The sequence below is a fragment of the Ochlerotatus camptorhynchus genome, unplaced genomic scaffold (assembly GCF_037179485.1).
Source record: "Ochlerotatus camptorhynchus isolate MF236.1 unplaced genomic scaffold, CSIRO-AGI_Acam_v1.1 ptg000002l, whole genome shotgun sequence".
In the NCBI taxonomy this organism is placed as follows: Eukaryota; Metazoa; Arthropoda; class Insecta; order Diptera; family Culicidae; genus Ochlerotatus; species Ochlerotatus camptorhynchus.
In genome coordinates, this window is record NW_027040494.1 from 4,641,358 (window position 1) to 4,659,389 (window position 18,032).

Genomic DNA, 18,032 nt, shown 5'->3' on the forward strand with positions numbered 1-18,032 from the left:
TTTTCACCGTGAAGTGACATCCGTAATAAGTCCCTATATCATTATTGCTTTGCACTTCTGACATAGCGTTATTATTCGGTTAGTCGATCGCTTGTCATTTTGTCATTTGGAGATATTTTTGATTCCTTGGCCATAGAATAAAATCACTGGAAGCGGCTCCCGTTCTGGTGGAGGAGGCTTATTGGACAGCGGAAGATAAAATGTTTATTGTTTTGTACCTTTTGACTATAGTTTTAAGATGTATTGTATAGTGAACAAGAATCCTCGGCTCTGTAAAATTAATTCGGTTGAGCCTTATCAAATAAATTAATTTAAAAAAAAAAGTTGCTCGGTTGCTTGAAATTAAATACAAGTCTACGTGGATGAATGTTTAATGAATGAATAGATGAAGACTAACTAACTCATTTTTTCCTTGTTTCAAGGTCATCCTCGGTGGAAAAGGCCGAGTCTTGTCACTATCAACAAGGTATAAAAAGTAACAAGGACTAAGATGTGTTCCTTGGATTACTGAAAACCTGTTCCCCTAGTTTGAAGTAGTCAGGACTAGGAATCGGTGGTAGATCTTACATCATGTAACGTACCACGAAAAGGTGATCTTCCCACGTTACGGGGCCAAGTTGGGACATGTTCAGATATTTAACATTTTTGAAAAAACTTGGCGGCCCTGAAAAGGGCCGACGGTAGTACCGGCTTAAAGCCTTTGGAAAATGATGATGACGTGTAGGCAGCTGGATCAGCAAATCGGACCGGGCAATCTAAAGCTCCTCCTCTTTTTAGTTTTTTCTCGTTAAACTCCTTCTCTCAAAAAGTTGATAAATCTTAGCGTTTAGTAGAAAGACGCTTAACATTTTTTTTTTTCGGCGAATTTATGATCCTGTTTCAAGTCATGGTTCTTCTCTATGCCTGTTCAGATAAATTAATACTTTTATTTATTTTCTATACTGCGCTAAATCAAACGAGCAAGAAGACATGTCGATTGCGCGCTCGAATAATTGAATAGATGAAAAAATCTTTACAATTAATCGTTAACCGAATAATTGGATTTTTAGGCAACCCTAGAAAATAGTGTAATTTCATGTGAATCAAGGGTGAAAGTCTATTCTCTTAATCGATTTCCTCTTTTGATGACCATGGCTTCACTAACCTATTTCGCACTATTTCTGCTATGCTCTTCTCCCATCCAGAACAACAAAAGTGTCAATGAATGTGTTTGCCGTCGAATTATTAACGAAACAGAAAGTCGATGAAGAGAATCGATCAAAATCACTTGCACCCCTGCTTCCAAATTTGATTACAAGATTACAACTCTGGAGTGCATTTTGTGCGGTTTTTGGGGGCGTATGGTTCTGAATATGGCGATGAGTGTGCAAAATGTTACGCAATTGCATCCTCCCTATTCGCACAAGCCCGAAAATCGAAGGCGAATGCCACTTCGACTTGTTTCGTCTACTGACGACTCTCTCATGACAGTGTTGGGGAAGCAGCAATGCTACATCGACTTGTTTCATCTAGAAACGATTCTCTGATGGCTGTGTTGGAGAACATCATATGCATGTACGTAATTAGTGGATTTGTTAGTTATTTCGACGCTTTAGGACAATACTTGACATTTACCACTTCAATAGTTCTTGTTGAAAATCAACAGTCAAAAGCATTGCTATTGATGCATAGAAATATTTCTGATCGATTGGTGATAAAATTATTGAAATTGGTCTAGGGGCAGCTGAGTAATTAACGTTCTAAATCTTTCATAATTTCGTTACGTGTTCCACTTTTGGTTTTCACAAAGTGTACACAAATTGCATACGTAGTCCTACGTCAAAACCATTTTTTCGGGATTGTTGTCCAGCATTCTTACAACGTGTCCCGCCCATTGTTCCCTTCCAGCTTTTGGGACTTTCTGGATAGTGTGTTCGCAATAAAGTTGCGCCAGCTCGTGATTCATTACTATGGTCACCAAAAAATGTTCCCTCGCGTTACGGAGTCACTTGTTCCCTATGCCACCCTGAGGCTCTGGTTCAAATTTGACCTATTTCTAAAGCGGGTTGAAGCTTGTGTGGGAAAAATCATCAAAGTGTATGGAAAAATACCATGGATTCAGAGATTCGCCACGTTGTAAACGTGCAAACACCATCAAATCTAAGATTCTCATAGGAAATGTTATGCCCAACAATTTTGTCGAGATTTGCAAAACCGAGTACTCGGCATTAAATTTTTCTGAGACCTTAGCAAACATGACGTTTGTTTGCTAAGATTCAGCAAAACATTAAAAAGGGTGACTGGTAATTCGTGTTACACCCGAAAGGAGGTGAAAGTAGACCACATTTCTAGCAAAAAATTGTATGGCAAGGTAGGTCGAAAAATCAATCCTTACCGAGTTATTGATCTATTTCTTTTACATTACCGAGCAACACTACCATTAATGTTGATTATGGATGAAAATTATGTACGTTTCTAATGGAAGCTACATGAAAATTATTTTCGGTGTAGCCAAGCAATGCTTACTTCCTGGTGGGCTTTGGTAATATTCGTGAGTGCCCAAGCAAAAAGTGGTAGTGTTGCTGGGCAATGTAAAATAAATAGATTAATAACTCGGTAAGGAATGATTTTTCGATCTGCCTTGCCATATTTTTTTTCCTTCTTCTTCTTTCCTTTATTTAACATCGGTCTCTGTTCCGCAATCTAGTGCCAATCACCGACGGACATCGATTGCCATCCATTGACGGCAATCGAATGTGCAGGAAGGCAGATTTCACACCTGCGTAGGATATCGCACCCATTCAATTCAACACACATGGGCCGGGACCAACGGTTTTACTTGCCTTCCGAAGGAAGACGTGACCAGAGATTTTTATGCCTCAGAAAAATCCCACCGACCTCGGCTGAGATTGAACCCAGACCCATAGGGGTGCGAAAGCAGTCACGCTTACCACTACACCACACCGACCAGCGCCGCGATATAATTTTTTACTGAAAATGTGGTGTACTTTCAACTCTTTTCGGGTGTAACACGAATTACCAGTCACCCAATATACGTCATACATAACAAACGTCACTCCTAAGATCTCGGCAAACATGTTTGCCGAGCTCGGCTGATCAAATCTGGGCAATTTTTAAAATAAACTTTCTATACTAAATGTGGATCAACTTTTAAACTTTTTCATATGTACAGAAAGTGAATCAATTTGAACGATGTTCGCTATGGACCACTTATCGTTCAATCCTTTTGTATGAAAATAAAGTGGAACATATTTTCTTTCAAATCGTGAAGATTTTGGAATGCCGATTTTAAGAATTTAATTCATTGTAACATGTACCCCGTTGATTTAAGCCGAAAGGAATTTAATTATGAACTTCTGTTCAACTAAATATTTATTTCAACAAATTAATTTTATTATTTTTAATTTACCCTGTAAGATGCTGTTGTATACCCCCCAATAATACTCGCGCAACATTTGAAACGTGCCTATCAACTTTTGTACACAAAACATGTTAAGCCCTTTTCGTGCGAACCGAATACACCCACGCAAACTAACAACATCATCGGGTAGAGGAAATTCTCCCCTTCCCGATAGTGCTCTTGGATTTGGTGGGCCTACTTCGGTTCTCGTGAAAAGGACCTAGGAAGTTGTTTACAAAAGTTGATAGGCTCTTTTCAGATGTTACGCGAACATCATTCATGTGTTCATTTTTAGTAAACAGGGCATCGCTGTTGTGCCATTTTTTTCAGTAGATGAACAAAAGATAACCCCTGCACTATTGAAACGCCATTGAAACGACAATGAATTCACTTCGGCCTATCGGATGAAGATAAAGATATTGATTCGGACGGAGCACTTCATTTGTTTTTGAGAATAGTTAGTGCAAACATTCAAATCACGCTTTCTTATTGACTTCGTTCTTAGGGGGTGACCCCGGCGTAGTGGTTAGCATCCATAACACTCACGCCAAAGTCACGAGTTCAAATCTCACCCCCGGACAAGTCACGAATAATAAAAAAATGTTCGGTAGCATTTGAACTAAAGTATCGTACCAAACGCATAGTTTACCTGTTAACGCCGAAATCATGGATTTATTTGATGTTTTCTGCTTGATAGGCCCAAAATGGGTGCTTAAGCCCAAGTAGTTCTCTACCCTACCTAGTTGTTCGATTTTTCGTTTCTCGCATGCAGTTGAAATGCGATGTTACGCGAAATTTTGCAGTCACACTGCAAGGTAAAACGAAGCTTATTTTGCTTCTCGAAAGATCGCTTCCTGCGCCGCATGTGGTTCACATTTTGTGGAATGGGTCCAGAATCGGAAATTTCCGATAGTGCCAAGCTGTGTTGTGCACATTTTGAATCAGTTGATATGGAAGTGTAACAAAATGTTGTACACCGGAAGTTCCAATCGATTTGTCTGAATGCCGTGATATTCAATCTAAGCTGATTCATTTCATATCATTTGAAAAACATGCAGAATTTGATAATTAAAAAATATGATTCAATAGCACATCTATGATGATGTAAGATTGTTAATAATTTTGTTTGTTCTGATTAGATAATTGATAATAACAAAATAAACAAAAACAGACAATACTTGTCTCATAATCATGAAGTCATTTCCGAGAAAAAAATTACGGTTGACTTTTCACTCAGATTTCAATACCTCATATCTGTTTCCTTCTTAAAATAACAGTAAAAACTGGATTGGTGTTGACAGTTAAGATTGGTTCGAAAATCATTACGTCTTTGCTAGACCAAGTTTAGCATTACTTTTTAAAGTTGTTTTCTACAAAATCGAACAAGCTCCCCTAAAATTGGAAAAGTGTTTTTTTTTTAAATTAGTGGAAATTGATTCCCGGGATGTCACTGGTATTTAAATAATAAAAGAATAATGTTTTTAAATCATGTAATTTTGACAAATCCTACACCATTCGGACTGCCTAACATTCCTTTTCCTTTTATTTTTAACGTCGGTCTCTGTTCCGCAATCTAGTGCCAATCACCGGCGGACATCGATTGCCATCCATTGACGGCAACCCAATGTGCAGGAAGGCAGCTTCCACACCTGCGTAGGATATCGCACCCATTCACAACACACATGGGCCGGGACCAACGGCTTTACTGCCCTTCCGAAGGAAGACGTTACCAGAGATTTTTATGCCTCAGAAAAATCCCACCGACCTCGGCTGGGGATTGAACCCAGACCCATTGGGGTGTTAGAAAGCAGTCACGCTTACCATTACACCAACGGCGCCGGCGAACTGCCTAACATGATTGGTGCTCATTTTCTAAGGCGGGGCCAATCTAAAGTTAGGTACTCTACTCTGAAATCTGTGAGAGGGAATCTATATAATGTAGACAAAACTTTTGTAACACTCATTGATTATTTCCTTGAGAAAAATCGTCCAATGCAACATGTCCGAAGCACAACTTGAATATTCAAAACGTTCTATGTGTTTTTTTTTCTATATTGTAGCAAATTGTGATTTTACCGTTTCTACTGAATTTTAACGTTATTGTTCACTTTGAAATAGTATTGCAAATTGTATTGTTTCTAAACAGTTAAAATAACAATCGGTCGAACTTCAACTTTGATTTTCTCAAAATGGTGTGAAATTACTCGCAGTCCGAACAGTAAACATTAGGCGCACTTTCTGTCACAAACTTAGCATTTTTTGCATAGCAACGCTTGGTGAAACGATCTATGACCTACGGATTTTTTCACACGAATAAAAGTGGACATCCTCGTGGGGATTCCCTTGTTACTTTAATAATAAGATCACTTTTTAAACATTTTTTAGTTGAAAAAACACAGTTATTTTTTGCATCAAGCATTACCTGGTTTGACACATTATTGATAAAGATCAAAGAAGTGTCCACTTTTTTCGTGAATAGATCTACGGATTGTTAACAACACTGATTTTCACAAAGTGATGCCTCCTTATTTTTGGTTGCCGAAAATAGTCACTACCTGCCGAAGCCGTCATTTACCCCAAAATATTTTAACATTTAATTTTGTTAGCCCTTCAGAAAGCAATGGGACCCGAGCAGGAGAAAATAACTAATGAATACCTTATTCTGATATGATACCAACATTTGGTATTTACTAGCATGACACAATAACAATAGCAAAGAATAATACCAAAAAATTACATGGAAAATACTTTGTAAATACCAAAAAATGATATTTGGATACCAAAAGAATACCTGGCTGGCATTTTTTTGGTATTGCATTATCATAATTTGGTATTGGAATGGTATTGTGGGAACATTTTTTTGGTATTATTTTTTGGTATTTTACCTCTTATGTCAGGCTCATCCATACCAATTTAAGGTATCGAGATATTCGTTCCTGCTCGGGGAATTACTGTCCCTGTCAAAATTTTGTTGGATTGACTTTATTGACAACGGTAACTAAGTATGTTCAAGAAAGTGGGCATGTTACTGTAGATATTTTGATGTTGATGGAGTAGGTTCAGGAATAGAATGTCATTTATTTATCATAGCTTTAATCAGCGCAAGTTTTTGGAATTTTCCCCACGACTACACAGATCCACAGCGACCTCCGCAAGGGCTCGGTGGAGCTACCGGTGGAGGAGGATAGCACGAACACGGCGGAGATGGAGCGACTACTCCTTGGCATGGGCATGGCAGGGGCTTTACCTGGCAAGGGCAGGGTGGTTTAGGTGTATTTTGTTGACATCCACATGGTGGTTTTACCGGAACAGAGTTGCACTTTTTGCATCCGCCTGACTGATCTTGATATGTCACATCATCGCACTTTGGAGTCGTCACCGGTGGCAGTATGTGGTGCTTTTCTTCTTTTTCTTTCGGTGGGCACTGGCATGGCTCGATGCAAAATCCTTTATTACGTACCAAGCCTGGTTTGCAGACACACGTGGGCTTTTGCACGTAAATTAGGGGACACTTAACGTTACTGCAGTCATCACAGCACGTTGGCTCACAACAAGGGGGACTATCGACCAACATTTCACCAGGTTGACAGCTCACTAAAAACAGACAAATGTGAGTCCATTGCGTTAGGTTTGATTATCGAGCTTTCAAAAAACTTACGTCTCCCCGGACACTTGGTCGGTTTGTCACAGTCGTGTTTATCGCCACCACATGGAGCTCTATACGGAGGACTTACTAAATAAACCTCGGATATAATACCGAAGAATAGCACTAGCGTAAACCAATTGGTCAGTTTAACCTTCATTGTTGAAATTTCACTAAAGAATAACGAAGAAAGCTGAAATTTTGTGGGATTTATGTACTGGCAGCAATATCATGTATGTTTACACGTTGGGCATGCCCCTTTCGGAGATAGCACATGTACGAGGAATTTTAGTAAATTTATTATCTGAATTATACTTGATTGGTTCATGTTACACAGAATAGTTTTTATGAATTTTTCTTTGACCAGCTTAAACGAATATGGATCACATTATTTTGAGAGTGTACTGGGATATTAATTATAAACAAGCATAGCAGTTGTTAATTTCCACTTATAGGTTTGTAAAATCACGCAGCAATACCTCTTCCTATTAAATATGGGAAGCAGAAACTACATACCCATGCGTACCTTGGCATAATTGCAGGAAGTCTTGCAGTTACCTGCATGAACGGCCGTGCAGTGAATGTAAACACGCATCTTACCGCTTGAGAATCAAAGTGAATATATAGAAGCTGTAGGTAAGACATCTAGTATCAAAACTTCTGCGAAAATGATTCTGAAACACGCTGCCACCGCTGCTTTAGCACTGATGTTGTGCTTCTGTTTTGCATCTACTGATGCTGGTAAGTACATTGCCGTGAAACATTCGTGATCGCACAACTTACAATTGATTTAAAAATCACAGGAAAATGCGGCAAGTTTGAAATGCTGATTCCTCATCAACCCGAGTGTGAGCGAACCTGCTTCAACCAATGTCCGCTACGTTCCAAGCGGCGAGTGCTAATTGCCAGGCCAACCTGTGTCTGTCTGCCAGGGTACGTCCGAAGGCATGGAGAGTGTGTTCCGCTAAGCTACTGTGAAATGCCCGAACCACCGTGCCCGCCAACCCCGTGCCCAACTACAACGACTCCGTGTCCGACCACCACAACTCCTTGTCCGACCACCACAACTCCTTGCCCGACCACCACAACTCCGTGCCCATGCGAAACTACCACAACGTGCAAACCTTGCAACAGCTGTGGATCACCCTGCAAGAAAAAATCAAGATGCTCATGCAATAGCTGCTCCAAAAGCCGACCAGTTATTGTCGACTACTTTTATTGAACAACTTGGATGCTGCGATTTCTTTTATTATTGAGGGTACATAGGGTTACGGTATGTAATGTGGGTCTAGTCCTTTCATTCGGCCTATCACGCAAATAAATAATTAATTAAGGAATATTACACAAAAAATAAGGAAAATATTGATCACTGATGATTGATAAATGTGTACCACACACAAATCAATTTATATCACAACATTTCAATACATTTTCAGCTCTCGTAAGTAATAAAACTGGTTGAGAATATCACTCTGTTCGGAGTTTTTAGCCGCCATGACTTCTAAGGTTAAGATGGGAAGGTTGCACTGACGATCATCAAATGGCCTGATTATGGCATTTATTGAATGGAATTACCTGATAATACACACTAGACGTAAAACTCACAGTTACTGTTTGAATATTTTATGTTTATTTTAATTGTTTAACAACGTTTTCACAAGTAAATCATGGACCCAACTTTAGGGACACATTTCTTTTCTATGTTCCTAACTTTGGCCCATGAAATTCATTTGACAGCATATAGCAATAAGAGTAACGTCAACAATGTGGTTTGCATTTGGATGATAAGGAACGAACAGGAAGGGAGATTTTTTCTGCCAAATCTGTATAATGAACATCACAATGTTTTGATTTAGATATTCTGCGGTCGAAAGACGATAAGCGAAATTTTTAATTTTTAATTTTTAACTTGAGTGATTTAATGTAGTTTTCGTAAAATTTTCTCTAAGAAATGTTTTGAGGAATGAAGAGTATTAAGTTAACAGTGATAGTGATAAAAAAAAATACATAAGAAAACGTTACCAAGAGCGTTTTTTTTGAGAATCAAACAGGATAGGACGAAGTTGCATCCATAAATAGACCCAATTTGGGGACAATAGACCGATATTACATACATTTCCCTGGTGAGTTTTTGTCTTAAAAAAGTAAGTTTTTCAACTTTTTGCGGTTCCTGATAGCAAACGACATGATAAGCATATCTAAGCATACCATTTAGCAGTAGAATATCGTTTGCAGGTAAATTAATTGATGAGTTATGATTAAAAACGTAATCTATGGCTGCATATTAGACCGAGGTTAGGGACGTATACCCTACTTAGTTTTTTCTACCGAGCTCGGCTGTGCAAATCTCGGCAAAAAAAGTTTCACTGAGATCTCAGCAAAAGTGACATTTGATTGCTGAGTCTCGGATAATGCCTTAGCTGAATCTCAGCAAACAAATGAAATGTTGCCGAGATTTGAACAGCCGAGCTTGGTGGAAAAATCTAAGTGTGTAGGATGGGGCAAGCCTGCCACCCTAATAATTTTGAAAACAAATAAATGTTGAACAAACGCATATATGAAACTGTAAACGGTGTTCTTATAAAAAATGTATCCGAAAAAAATACAATAAATAAATTTAAGTGTTTTGAAAACTGATTTTTTTTTTATTATTTGCATAATAAATTCAATATGAATTCATGAATTTCCCCATCATTTTTAGCTCAATTTCTAACAAATATCGATTGAAACATTAATAACAAAGAATCGATAAGAGCAAAGGAAATGGTGATTAGATGATTCACGGTGTGAATATGAAGAATCTTTATTACAAAAAAAAAAAGCATCGCAAAATCTTCCACCATTAGAAAATACAGCTAATATAAGACCACTTAAAAATAATCTAAGTACAATTCACTGAACTCAAGATTAATTGTAACTTATTAAACAACATAATTTACAGCTTAAAGTGTCCCTATGGAACATGGAGCAACTTTAGTGAGGTCAAATTGCCCACCGGAGATCCTGGATTTGGCCCAATTTGATTGAAAAAATCATGGTAATTTTCACCTAGGTTTGGTATAGTGATTTTATTAGTCGTACATCAATTCGAGAAAGGATCAAGTAGCACAGGACCACCGACTGGATCCCCGAGCAAAGCTGAAGATCAAATTGAAATCAAAATTTGCTGTTATGATGTAACTTATTTTGAATACTCTAGTTGATCTCATTTTGGTTGACTTAACGGTTAACACAGCAAAAATGAGAGCAAAATTTTACACTGTTGAAGCAAACGGAAAACTAATCCTGCTTTCAATGAAATCAATTTGATTACTTATTTTGCATTCATAATGTTTAACTGAATACGGGCCTGGCATAAATGGTTAGCATCCATGCTTATCACGCTGAAAGACTTAAAAGTTGAATAAGTCAAATCTCTCCCCGGGCAAGTCAGGAATGACCTAAAATGTTGTAAACAAAACAAATAAAAAAGAATCATTAGTTCAACAACAGATGAACTTAAATTAAATTTTAAACAAGACGTTAAGAGCAGAACTAAGTTGCTTTCATTTAAAAAGTTTTGACTGCATAATGAAATCACAATATGATATCAGACTTATGTCGCGACAATTGAAATCAAAATGAGTTTTCATTATGATAGAAACTGCAAACTTTAATATCGATTTGCTTTCATTTTGTTAACCGACTTTGCTCGGGTCCCGATCACGTCCATAATGGGGCTTTGTGAGTATATGAGGGTTTTATGTCTACCTAAATTATTCATTTTTGTTTTAATTCGTTTATTCGTCTGTCGTAGGAACTTTACGGAGCCGATAGTTTTTTTTTTCAAATATCACTTAAATATACGTCTCCAGGGATGAGACCGATTACTAAGGGTTCATTCGAGGTTAGACGGTTTATATTGTTCAGGATAAGATCAGGGTAGGAACTTTGAAATGGGGTTTCGTTGTCTTATCAGAGAATTATCGCCAGTAATTTTACGGATCTGATACAGATCCATATTTTGGATCCGACGTACACAGTTTGAAAAATTCATGTAAATTTCTGCGAGACATAGCGCACAAAAAATTAACGCAAGATTTGGCATAAATTTAGGCGATATTTCGTGTAAGACGCATTTTGCGCCAAATCGTATTCGGAGCTGGCAGCACCCTCTCAGATTTCAATAAAACTTTCTGGATGTGTGGACCTTGACTAAATAAGCCACTTCGCATAAATACATTTTTTTTCCAAAATTTATCTAGTCTAACCTTTGAGAAGGGCCAAACTTTTTTTTTGCCGATTTTTTTTTCAAAATTATTATGAAAAAATGACAACTCCTACAAAAATGTGTTGTATGGATGACTTTTAGGAAATTGTCCAAATTATCGAAAAAAAATACTGAAAAGAAGCGGGTATGGGATCAACGATGATTCAAAAAAATAGTTATATAATATATAGGTATAATGATACATGAAAAATCTTGTCTTTTTCTCTCACATATTATCAGATTTTGCCTCATTAGTAGACAACAGAATAAAGGAATGATATTTTTTGACAAGGTCTACATGTTCAGAAAGTTTTATTGAACTCTGAGAGGGTGCTGCCAATTCCGAATACGAGTTGGCGAGAAATGCATCATCAGCCCTTTTCATATGAAATTCTCGATTAATCAAAGTGAAATTAAGTGCTGATTAGAGTAAATTGAATCGCAAATTGAGCTTCATTGGATTCTGAGATGATTTTGAGCTTTACTGGTTTAGTTTTGTGTGAAAATGGTCTGTTAAAAAAAAATCAGTTCAGACATGAAAAAGTTTTTGAATGAAAAACTTTTTTTCTTCTTAAAAGTGTCCATCTCAGGATGTATGGACGGATGGCGGTTAACATAATTACCTATCTTGAGACAAAGTTTCATCCAAATCAAACATGGCCAAATATGGCCGACTTCAAATTTTAAAAATCGATTTTTTTTCAGTGTAGGTCTCAAATGGATTTTTTTTTCAGTATTATTTTTTTCAAAAACTTGGGAAATTTCCTAAAAGTCATCCATACAACACATTTTTGTAGGAGTTGTCATGTTTCCATAATATTTTTTTTGAAAAAAATCGGCTGAAAAAGTTTGGCCCTTCTCAAATGTTAGTCTAGGTAAGTTTTGGAAAAACCGAGTGTGCAAAAGTGCTTATTTGTTGAGTTCGTTCCTTTTTATTAATTTTTATCTTTTCAATCCAGTAACGCTGGTAGATAAAAAAAAATCGTGTTGCCTTACTGGAGTATGATTTTTCGCCGGGGCCTATTCCTGAACAGGAGAAAAGAACGCATTTTGAACGTTGTTATTTTTTGGTACCTTGTTAGTAGTGGCAAGTCTCGGGTAGTGACCGCTCCAGTTATGTATTTTTATATTGTGTATTTCATATCGAAAAAAACGTTGCGTGAAAGTGGAACTAAATTTAGGCCTAAGTGCTTTTTCGTAGCTTTTAGTCGTCGGATTCGAAAGATTTTCACTTGCAGTGGCTTGCTTACTGAGCAGAAAAACACGGTCCCAGGAATATCCATATTAAGGAGATTTATGGTCAAATCGCTTGTTTATCGTGCATTTTGCAAAACTTGTCGTTGTCGTCGTCGTTGGTTCCAGGTTTGAATGGTTATAACAACTCGAATAGCGGTATGATGAGATATGTAGGGCTCGGTGGCCTTAGAGTGACCGTTTTTGCTTACTGAACAGAACATCGTGAGTCTAATCTCAAACCCATCCACATTCTAGATTTGCCAATCGTTTTATTTGTTAATATGACAACATGGTAATAACAGCAACTCGATGATTAAAAGGATCTCGTTTGCCTAGTGTCGAACCTCTTAACGGAATCCCTTTATGAAGAGCTTTGAGTGGGTTGGTTCATTTCCTTTAAATTCCGTTATAATTGCTTATCGATTTACGGTTTAGAGACTTTGCAGTCAATTTTAATTGTTTATAGGAAAGTTTGAACATGCTGAGAGGTAAGCACATATCATCGGTAAGAGACGTGTGTGTGAGAAAATTTGCGAAAAAATCTAAGGGCACCGGTGGGATTCGAACCCACAATTCCCATTCAGTACACGGGTGCATTGCCAATTATACAATGGGAATTGTGGGTTCGAATCCCACCGGTGCCCTTAGATTTTTTCGCAAATTTTCTCACACACACGTCTCTTACCGATGATATGTGCTTACCTCTCAGTATGTTCAAACTTTCCTATAACTAATTGCTTATCTTTTGACAGATACGCGTATTTCGTCTACTACTTGCAGACTTCATCAGTGCCAAGCAGTGCTGTAAATTCTCAAAATCATTTGAACATTTTTGATGAAAATGAGAAAAGCAGCTATTCGCTATCAAAGGGGACCTCCTCCGAATGGGTGATATCAGTTGCTTAGTCTTTTGACGAAGGCATGGATCATTCTCATTTGAGAAACGCTATATAGCATTCAATTGAGTGTAACCTACACATAAACGGAGCTCTGGTCGACATTCCGGCGAAAAAGCTAAGCCAACCGGACACCAACCTGACTTCTACCAAACCCCAACCCGATGTTGACCCGAAATTGACCCGACATAAACCCAAAATTGACCCGACTACAACACGACATTGGGTCGACATCGACCTTAAATTAGCCTTACATTGATCCGACATCGGGTAGACTTGTCTGTTCGGGACCATTTTGCTGGATTTCATCCATACTCCACTGTCGTATATCAAATGATAGTGAGTGACTCAATTGACAGTGACTAAGAGCTTCGAATGAGAAAGGGGCTCTTCAAATTATGGTCATGTGAGAATTCGTTTCCACAGAATTGATTGAATGGTTGTATTGGTTCATCTTCAATCGAATGATATGAAAATTTACAGCACTGGTGCCAAGTACTCAACACCACGTGGCACTGATGAAGTCTGTAAGTAGTAGACGAAATACACGTATCTGTCAAAAGATAAGCAATTATAACGGAATTTAAAGGAAATGAACCAACCCACTCAAAGCTCTTCATAGTGGTCAACGTTTTTGCTTACTGAGCAGAAGACCGTGGGTTCAATCTCAAGCTCGTTCGCGTTACAAATATGATCGTTCAGACATCAATTCAGCTTATCGTTTACCAAAACAAATCCTGTTGCAAACCCAACCCTCTTACCCAACATCCCAGTGATTCCTTGTGGAAGTGCAGAGGTGTTCTCGGCTTCCATCAAAGCGAGTGTCACGTCAACACATTCCTACCCCTTCCTTTGTTGACCTGTGTTCGGACGCGGCCGGCGCTGGTATTGCCTAGATTGAGATCACCAGTTTTTACACATTGAGGATGATTGCTAGTCCCAAGCATCGTCTATTGGTTCTCTGTGTAATTACAGTTGATCTGGCAATAACAGAGTAGCTCATGTTCATGCTCAAATCTCATGCTTGGGGTTCTCATGCATTTTCACGCGCTCACACTCACCATGCCAAAATATAATTTCCCCTTATGCTCATAAAAACCGCTCAAACGTCCATCCGCTGTTGCAGAAACTCAGTAATTAAAATGTATAACGCTAAAATATAAAGCGATGAATTTCCGAACCTGATACTTATCGGTGATTTTTGCGCAGTTGAATTTTGGAAGGCAAAACTCACGCATATGATTTAATTTTTTCAGAACACTGGTTAGACAGGTGAATTGGCTTCTTGTTAACCATAAAAAAAGCTCCATTTTCGCAATGACCATTTAGAAACCATATTTTTGTTTTATTATTGTAAACTGAGATTCTATGGTTGATGAAAATAGGCCAAATAAAATAAATTCAATATGTAAAGCGTTTATTGTACAATACATTTAATATACATTCAATACAATAATATGTAACACTCCCATATTGATACACTGGACTGACTAATTAGGTTTTCTACGTTTTCTAATGCTCTTACGTTATTTCTACAATCATTTTCTAGGATTCAGATCTGGAGGAAAATGGAACAGAAAAATGCATCCTTGGTGTAAATATTGTTGCATTCTGGATCACTAACAAATAGATATTTTGTTAGAGGTACCATATCGTATGCAGAATTGAGATACGTACTCCTTATTCACACTTCACTTCAAATAAATTCAATAGGATTTTTATCAAAAACAAAATTATCAAACCGATGGAGCAAACAACAACAAACACATCACTAGCAACAGACCATCTAACTAACATTACTACGATGAAAATGAAGCGAAGGTTTAAAATACCTTAAAATATTCAAGAATACTTACGAGCTATTTAAGAATATTTAATAAATATCGGAACAAAAGGTTAGAGTGGGATGCCCCTTGGTGTGACTCATTTGTATCGTGGACACCGCTTATTTTCTAATACCCTTGTGATATAATGTTTAGTCATAGCATTCATCACAGCAGTCGCACTCTTCCGACGCTGATTCTACAAGCTCTAAATAATTATCATCATCATCATCATATTCCGGCGAATCATCCCCTTCAGCGAGAGGGCATTCTTCCTTCCGCACGCACTGTCCATTGTGCAGGACGTATCCGGAAGCACATACACAGCTCAACTCGGCAACACATATCGGTCTAGCACATCGGTCAGAACTGGTACAATCGTTGTCGCAAGTGGGAACACAGCATGGCCTGCAGAATACCAATTCTTGCGTTCGGTTACACTTTGGTGGTCTGGCCACGTAAGGTCTTGGAACAGTCTTGCTGCTGGATGAACCCTTTTTTGAATAAGGGGATCTAAAACTTTTTAGTTGTTCTTCTGATTTAGCTTCACATTTGCTTTGTGGAGGATATATAAATTCAGGTTCTTGTTCGTTTGGATGAGAATGTCGTGAAGATGCAACCGACAAGGATCCAAACCGTCGAGGTTGCTTGACTGATTCAAGTTTATAAAATTGACCTGGATATGCATCGGTGTTCAGAATATAGATCAATTGTTCGTTTTCTTGAGTCAAAATCTTCGGCTCCGGCAAGCCTCCAGCTTTGTGAGTAGATTTCAGCTTTTTCCGGAAAGGACCGCGGCTACGGCATGGTTCAGGAGCAACCGTTGGAGTTTCAGAGATGCAAGCAGTTGGTGGCGCCTCATCGCAGTCTTGAATATGGTGACAAAATTAACAACGACTAGTATGTTTTCAAATAGTGGGTACTTGCCTGTGACATTCTTTGGGCAACATATTTTCCGGATGCATCGACCCTTGTGACGGACAAAACCTGGAAGGCAAACGCACGTGGGTTCATTTTTGTATATTCCTCTGGAACTAGCACTCGCACAATCCTCAGTGCACGTTGGCTCACAACAGAGAGGCCTTGGACTCAACAGTTCATTTCTACCGCATGTATCTATGCAACAAAACAAAAAGTTTATAAATTAAATGATATTTGAATAAATATGATGCACTTACCACATTTGGCCGTATATGAGTTAATGATGACTAAAAAGTATATTAATGCAACGTCTAATTGGTGCGCGTTGAACCTCATTGTTAAACAACTAAGATATTGCGGGATACTAGGTGCGGTTTTTATAATTGATATATCCAATGTTTTTTTAGACGCGACTGTTAGCAGTAACTTTTGGACGCACGTACTTGTGGTTCCGCATAGGCGGAAGCTGATAAGTCTTGAAAACTGTTTTCGGTGATTATTTTGGCTTTCTAGTATATAGTACGTGTTGAGACTTCCAAAATAATGCCATTGAATTAATTATTCATAAGTTAAGCTACTCTTAACTTTAGGTTCATTTCAGTATCTACCAAGACAGAAACTAATTGAATCATTATATGTCAGTGGTGTTCATGCCCATTTTTTCAATAGCTGTATCTTTGTTCGGTGGTCATATTTTTAGTTGAATTTTGCGTATTTTCCAATCATTTTGGCCATACATTCATAATGCAAAAGAAATTCAAGCTGAGGTTGTTGCATCATAGAGATTCATGCAGCACGTGCGGCCCGCGAGCCGCACTTGAGCGGTTCCATATCATTAAAGCAACGAGTAATTTTCATCTTTTTTGATTTGCATGAAACCTTGCATACAAGTTTTTGTGGAAGAAAAACGCCGTTTTGCATACTTGGTTCGCCATTTTGAACCTAGCCTTACTTATGAAAAGGGCCTATGAAAAATGCACATGATATCTTCAAAAAATTGTATCTCGGAAACGGTTTGTCCGATTGGTTTGGTGTCTTGGGCAAAGTTTTAGACAATTGTTGGTGTTATATGGAGAAAATATGCACGGTAAAAAAAAAAAGTTTGGTATTTGTGTTTTGAACTAAAATATAAATTTTCCCTTTAAAGTGACATGTCAATAATTTTTTTATTATCCTTATGTTATAGCTGACTTAAAATGCTATCTAGTGCACAGTAGGTTGTTCTGGAGAAAAATAGGTTACGATGAAAAAAATTATTTTTTAAAAAAATACAATTTTCAAAAAAGCTATTAAGAAAAGTCAAAAAAAGTTTGTCACCCTAATTTTATAAAAGTACATCAAATTTGCAAACAAAAAGTACTTCGGTAACATTTTTCTAAGATGCACCGTTTAGAAAATATTACTGATTTAATATTGTTTTTTTTTTATAACTTAATAAGTTTTGGCCCTTTTCGGATGTACTCCGTGTTTTTCCAGTTTCAAAAGTATTTTTTCGGAAAGATTGGAAAATTTTGAGTTAAAATGACACTGACAGCTTAAAGATTCGAGTGAAATTCTCTGCCTTAAAAGTATTTTGAAAAACAAGTTACAAAATCCCACTATCAGGAACAATGATTTCTTCAAGTGATTTTTGGTGCGTTGTGCTGAAAATGTGCATTCAACTCTTGCATATCGCCTAACAGTTTAATCCATTTAAACTGGATGTGTTTATACTGTGCATATTTTCTCTCTATTGCCGAACATCGCCACAGACATCAAACCGATGAGACAACTCGATTTCGAAATACACCTTTTTGAGAACTGCAAATGTAAGCTCCTCAATTAGCAAGATTCAAAAGAGCGAATTAAGCTTATTTTTCAGGGA

The 18,032-nt window shown here is 37.7% G+C and overlaps 2 protein-coding genes across 2 annotated transcripts; both read right to left on the reverse strand.

The window, feature by feature from the left end:
• Nucleotides 1-6,527: 6,527 nt before the first annotated feature.
• On the reverse strand, nucleotides 6,528-7,203 carry LOC135697977 (uncharacterized). Its single transcript, XM_065217883.1, has 2 exons — nucleotides 7,059-7,203; nucleotides 6,528-6,994 (listed from the first exon to the last, which is right to left on the reverse strand). The coding sequence occupies exons 1-2, from the start codon at nucleotides 7,201-7,203 to the stop codon at nucleotides 6,528-6,530; spliced, it is 612 nt and encodes a 203-aa protein (XP_065073955.1).
• Nucleotides 7,204-15,399: 8,196 nt separating this feature from the next.
• Nucleotides 15,400-16,504, reverse strand: LOC135698085 (uncharacterized). The gene is made up of 3 exons (XM_065217979.1): nucleotides 16,426-16,504; nucleotides 16,175-16,363; nucleotides 15,400-16,115 (listed from the first exon to the last, which is right to left on the reverse strand). The coding sequence occupies exons 1-3, from the start codon at nucleotides 16,502-16,504 to the stop codon at nucleotides 15,400-15,402; spliced, it is 984 nt and encodes a 327-aa protein (XP_065074051.1).
• Nucleotides 16,505-18,032: the final 1,528 nt, after the last annotated feature.

Excerpts from the sequence above, each read along its gene's own strand:
- LOC135697977 (XM_065217883.1), bottom strand. The coding sequence starts at position 7,203 with ATGAAGGTTAAACTGACCAATTGGTTTACGCTAGTGCTATTCTTCGGT. Across the intron at positions 6,995-7,058 it reads GACCAAGTGTCCGGGGAGAC|TGAGCTGTCAACCTGGTGAA; the intron begins GTAAGTTTTTTG and ends GTCTGTTTTTAG.
- LOC135698085 (XM_065217979.1), bottom strand. The coding sequence starts at position 16,504 with ATGAGGTTCAACGCGCACCAATTAGACGTTGCATTAATATACTTTTTA. Across the intron at positions 16,364-16,425 it reads CTCATATACGGCCAAATGTG|ATACATGCGGTAGAAATGAA; the intron begins GTAAGTGCATCA and ends TTTGTTGCATAG. Across the intron at positions 16,116-16,174 it reads TTGCCCAAAGAATGTCACAG|ACTGCGATGAGGCGCCACCA; the intron begins GCAAGTACCCAC and ends ACCATATTCAAG.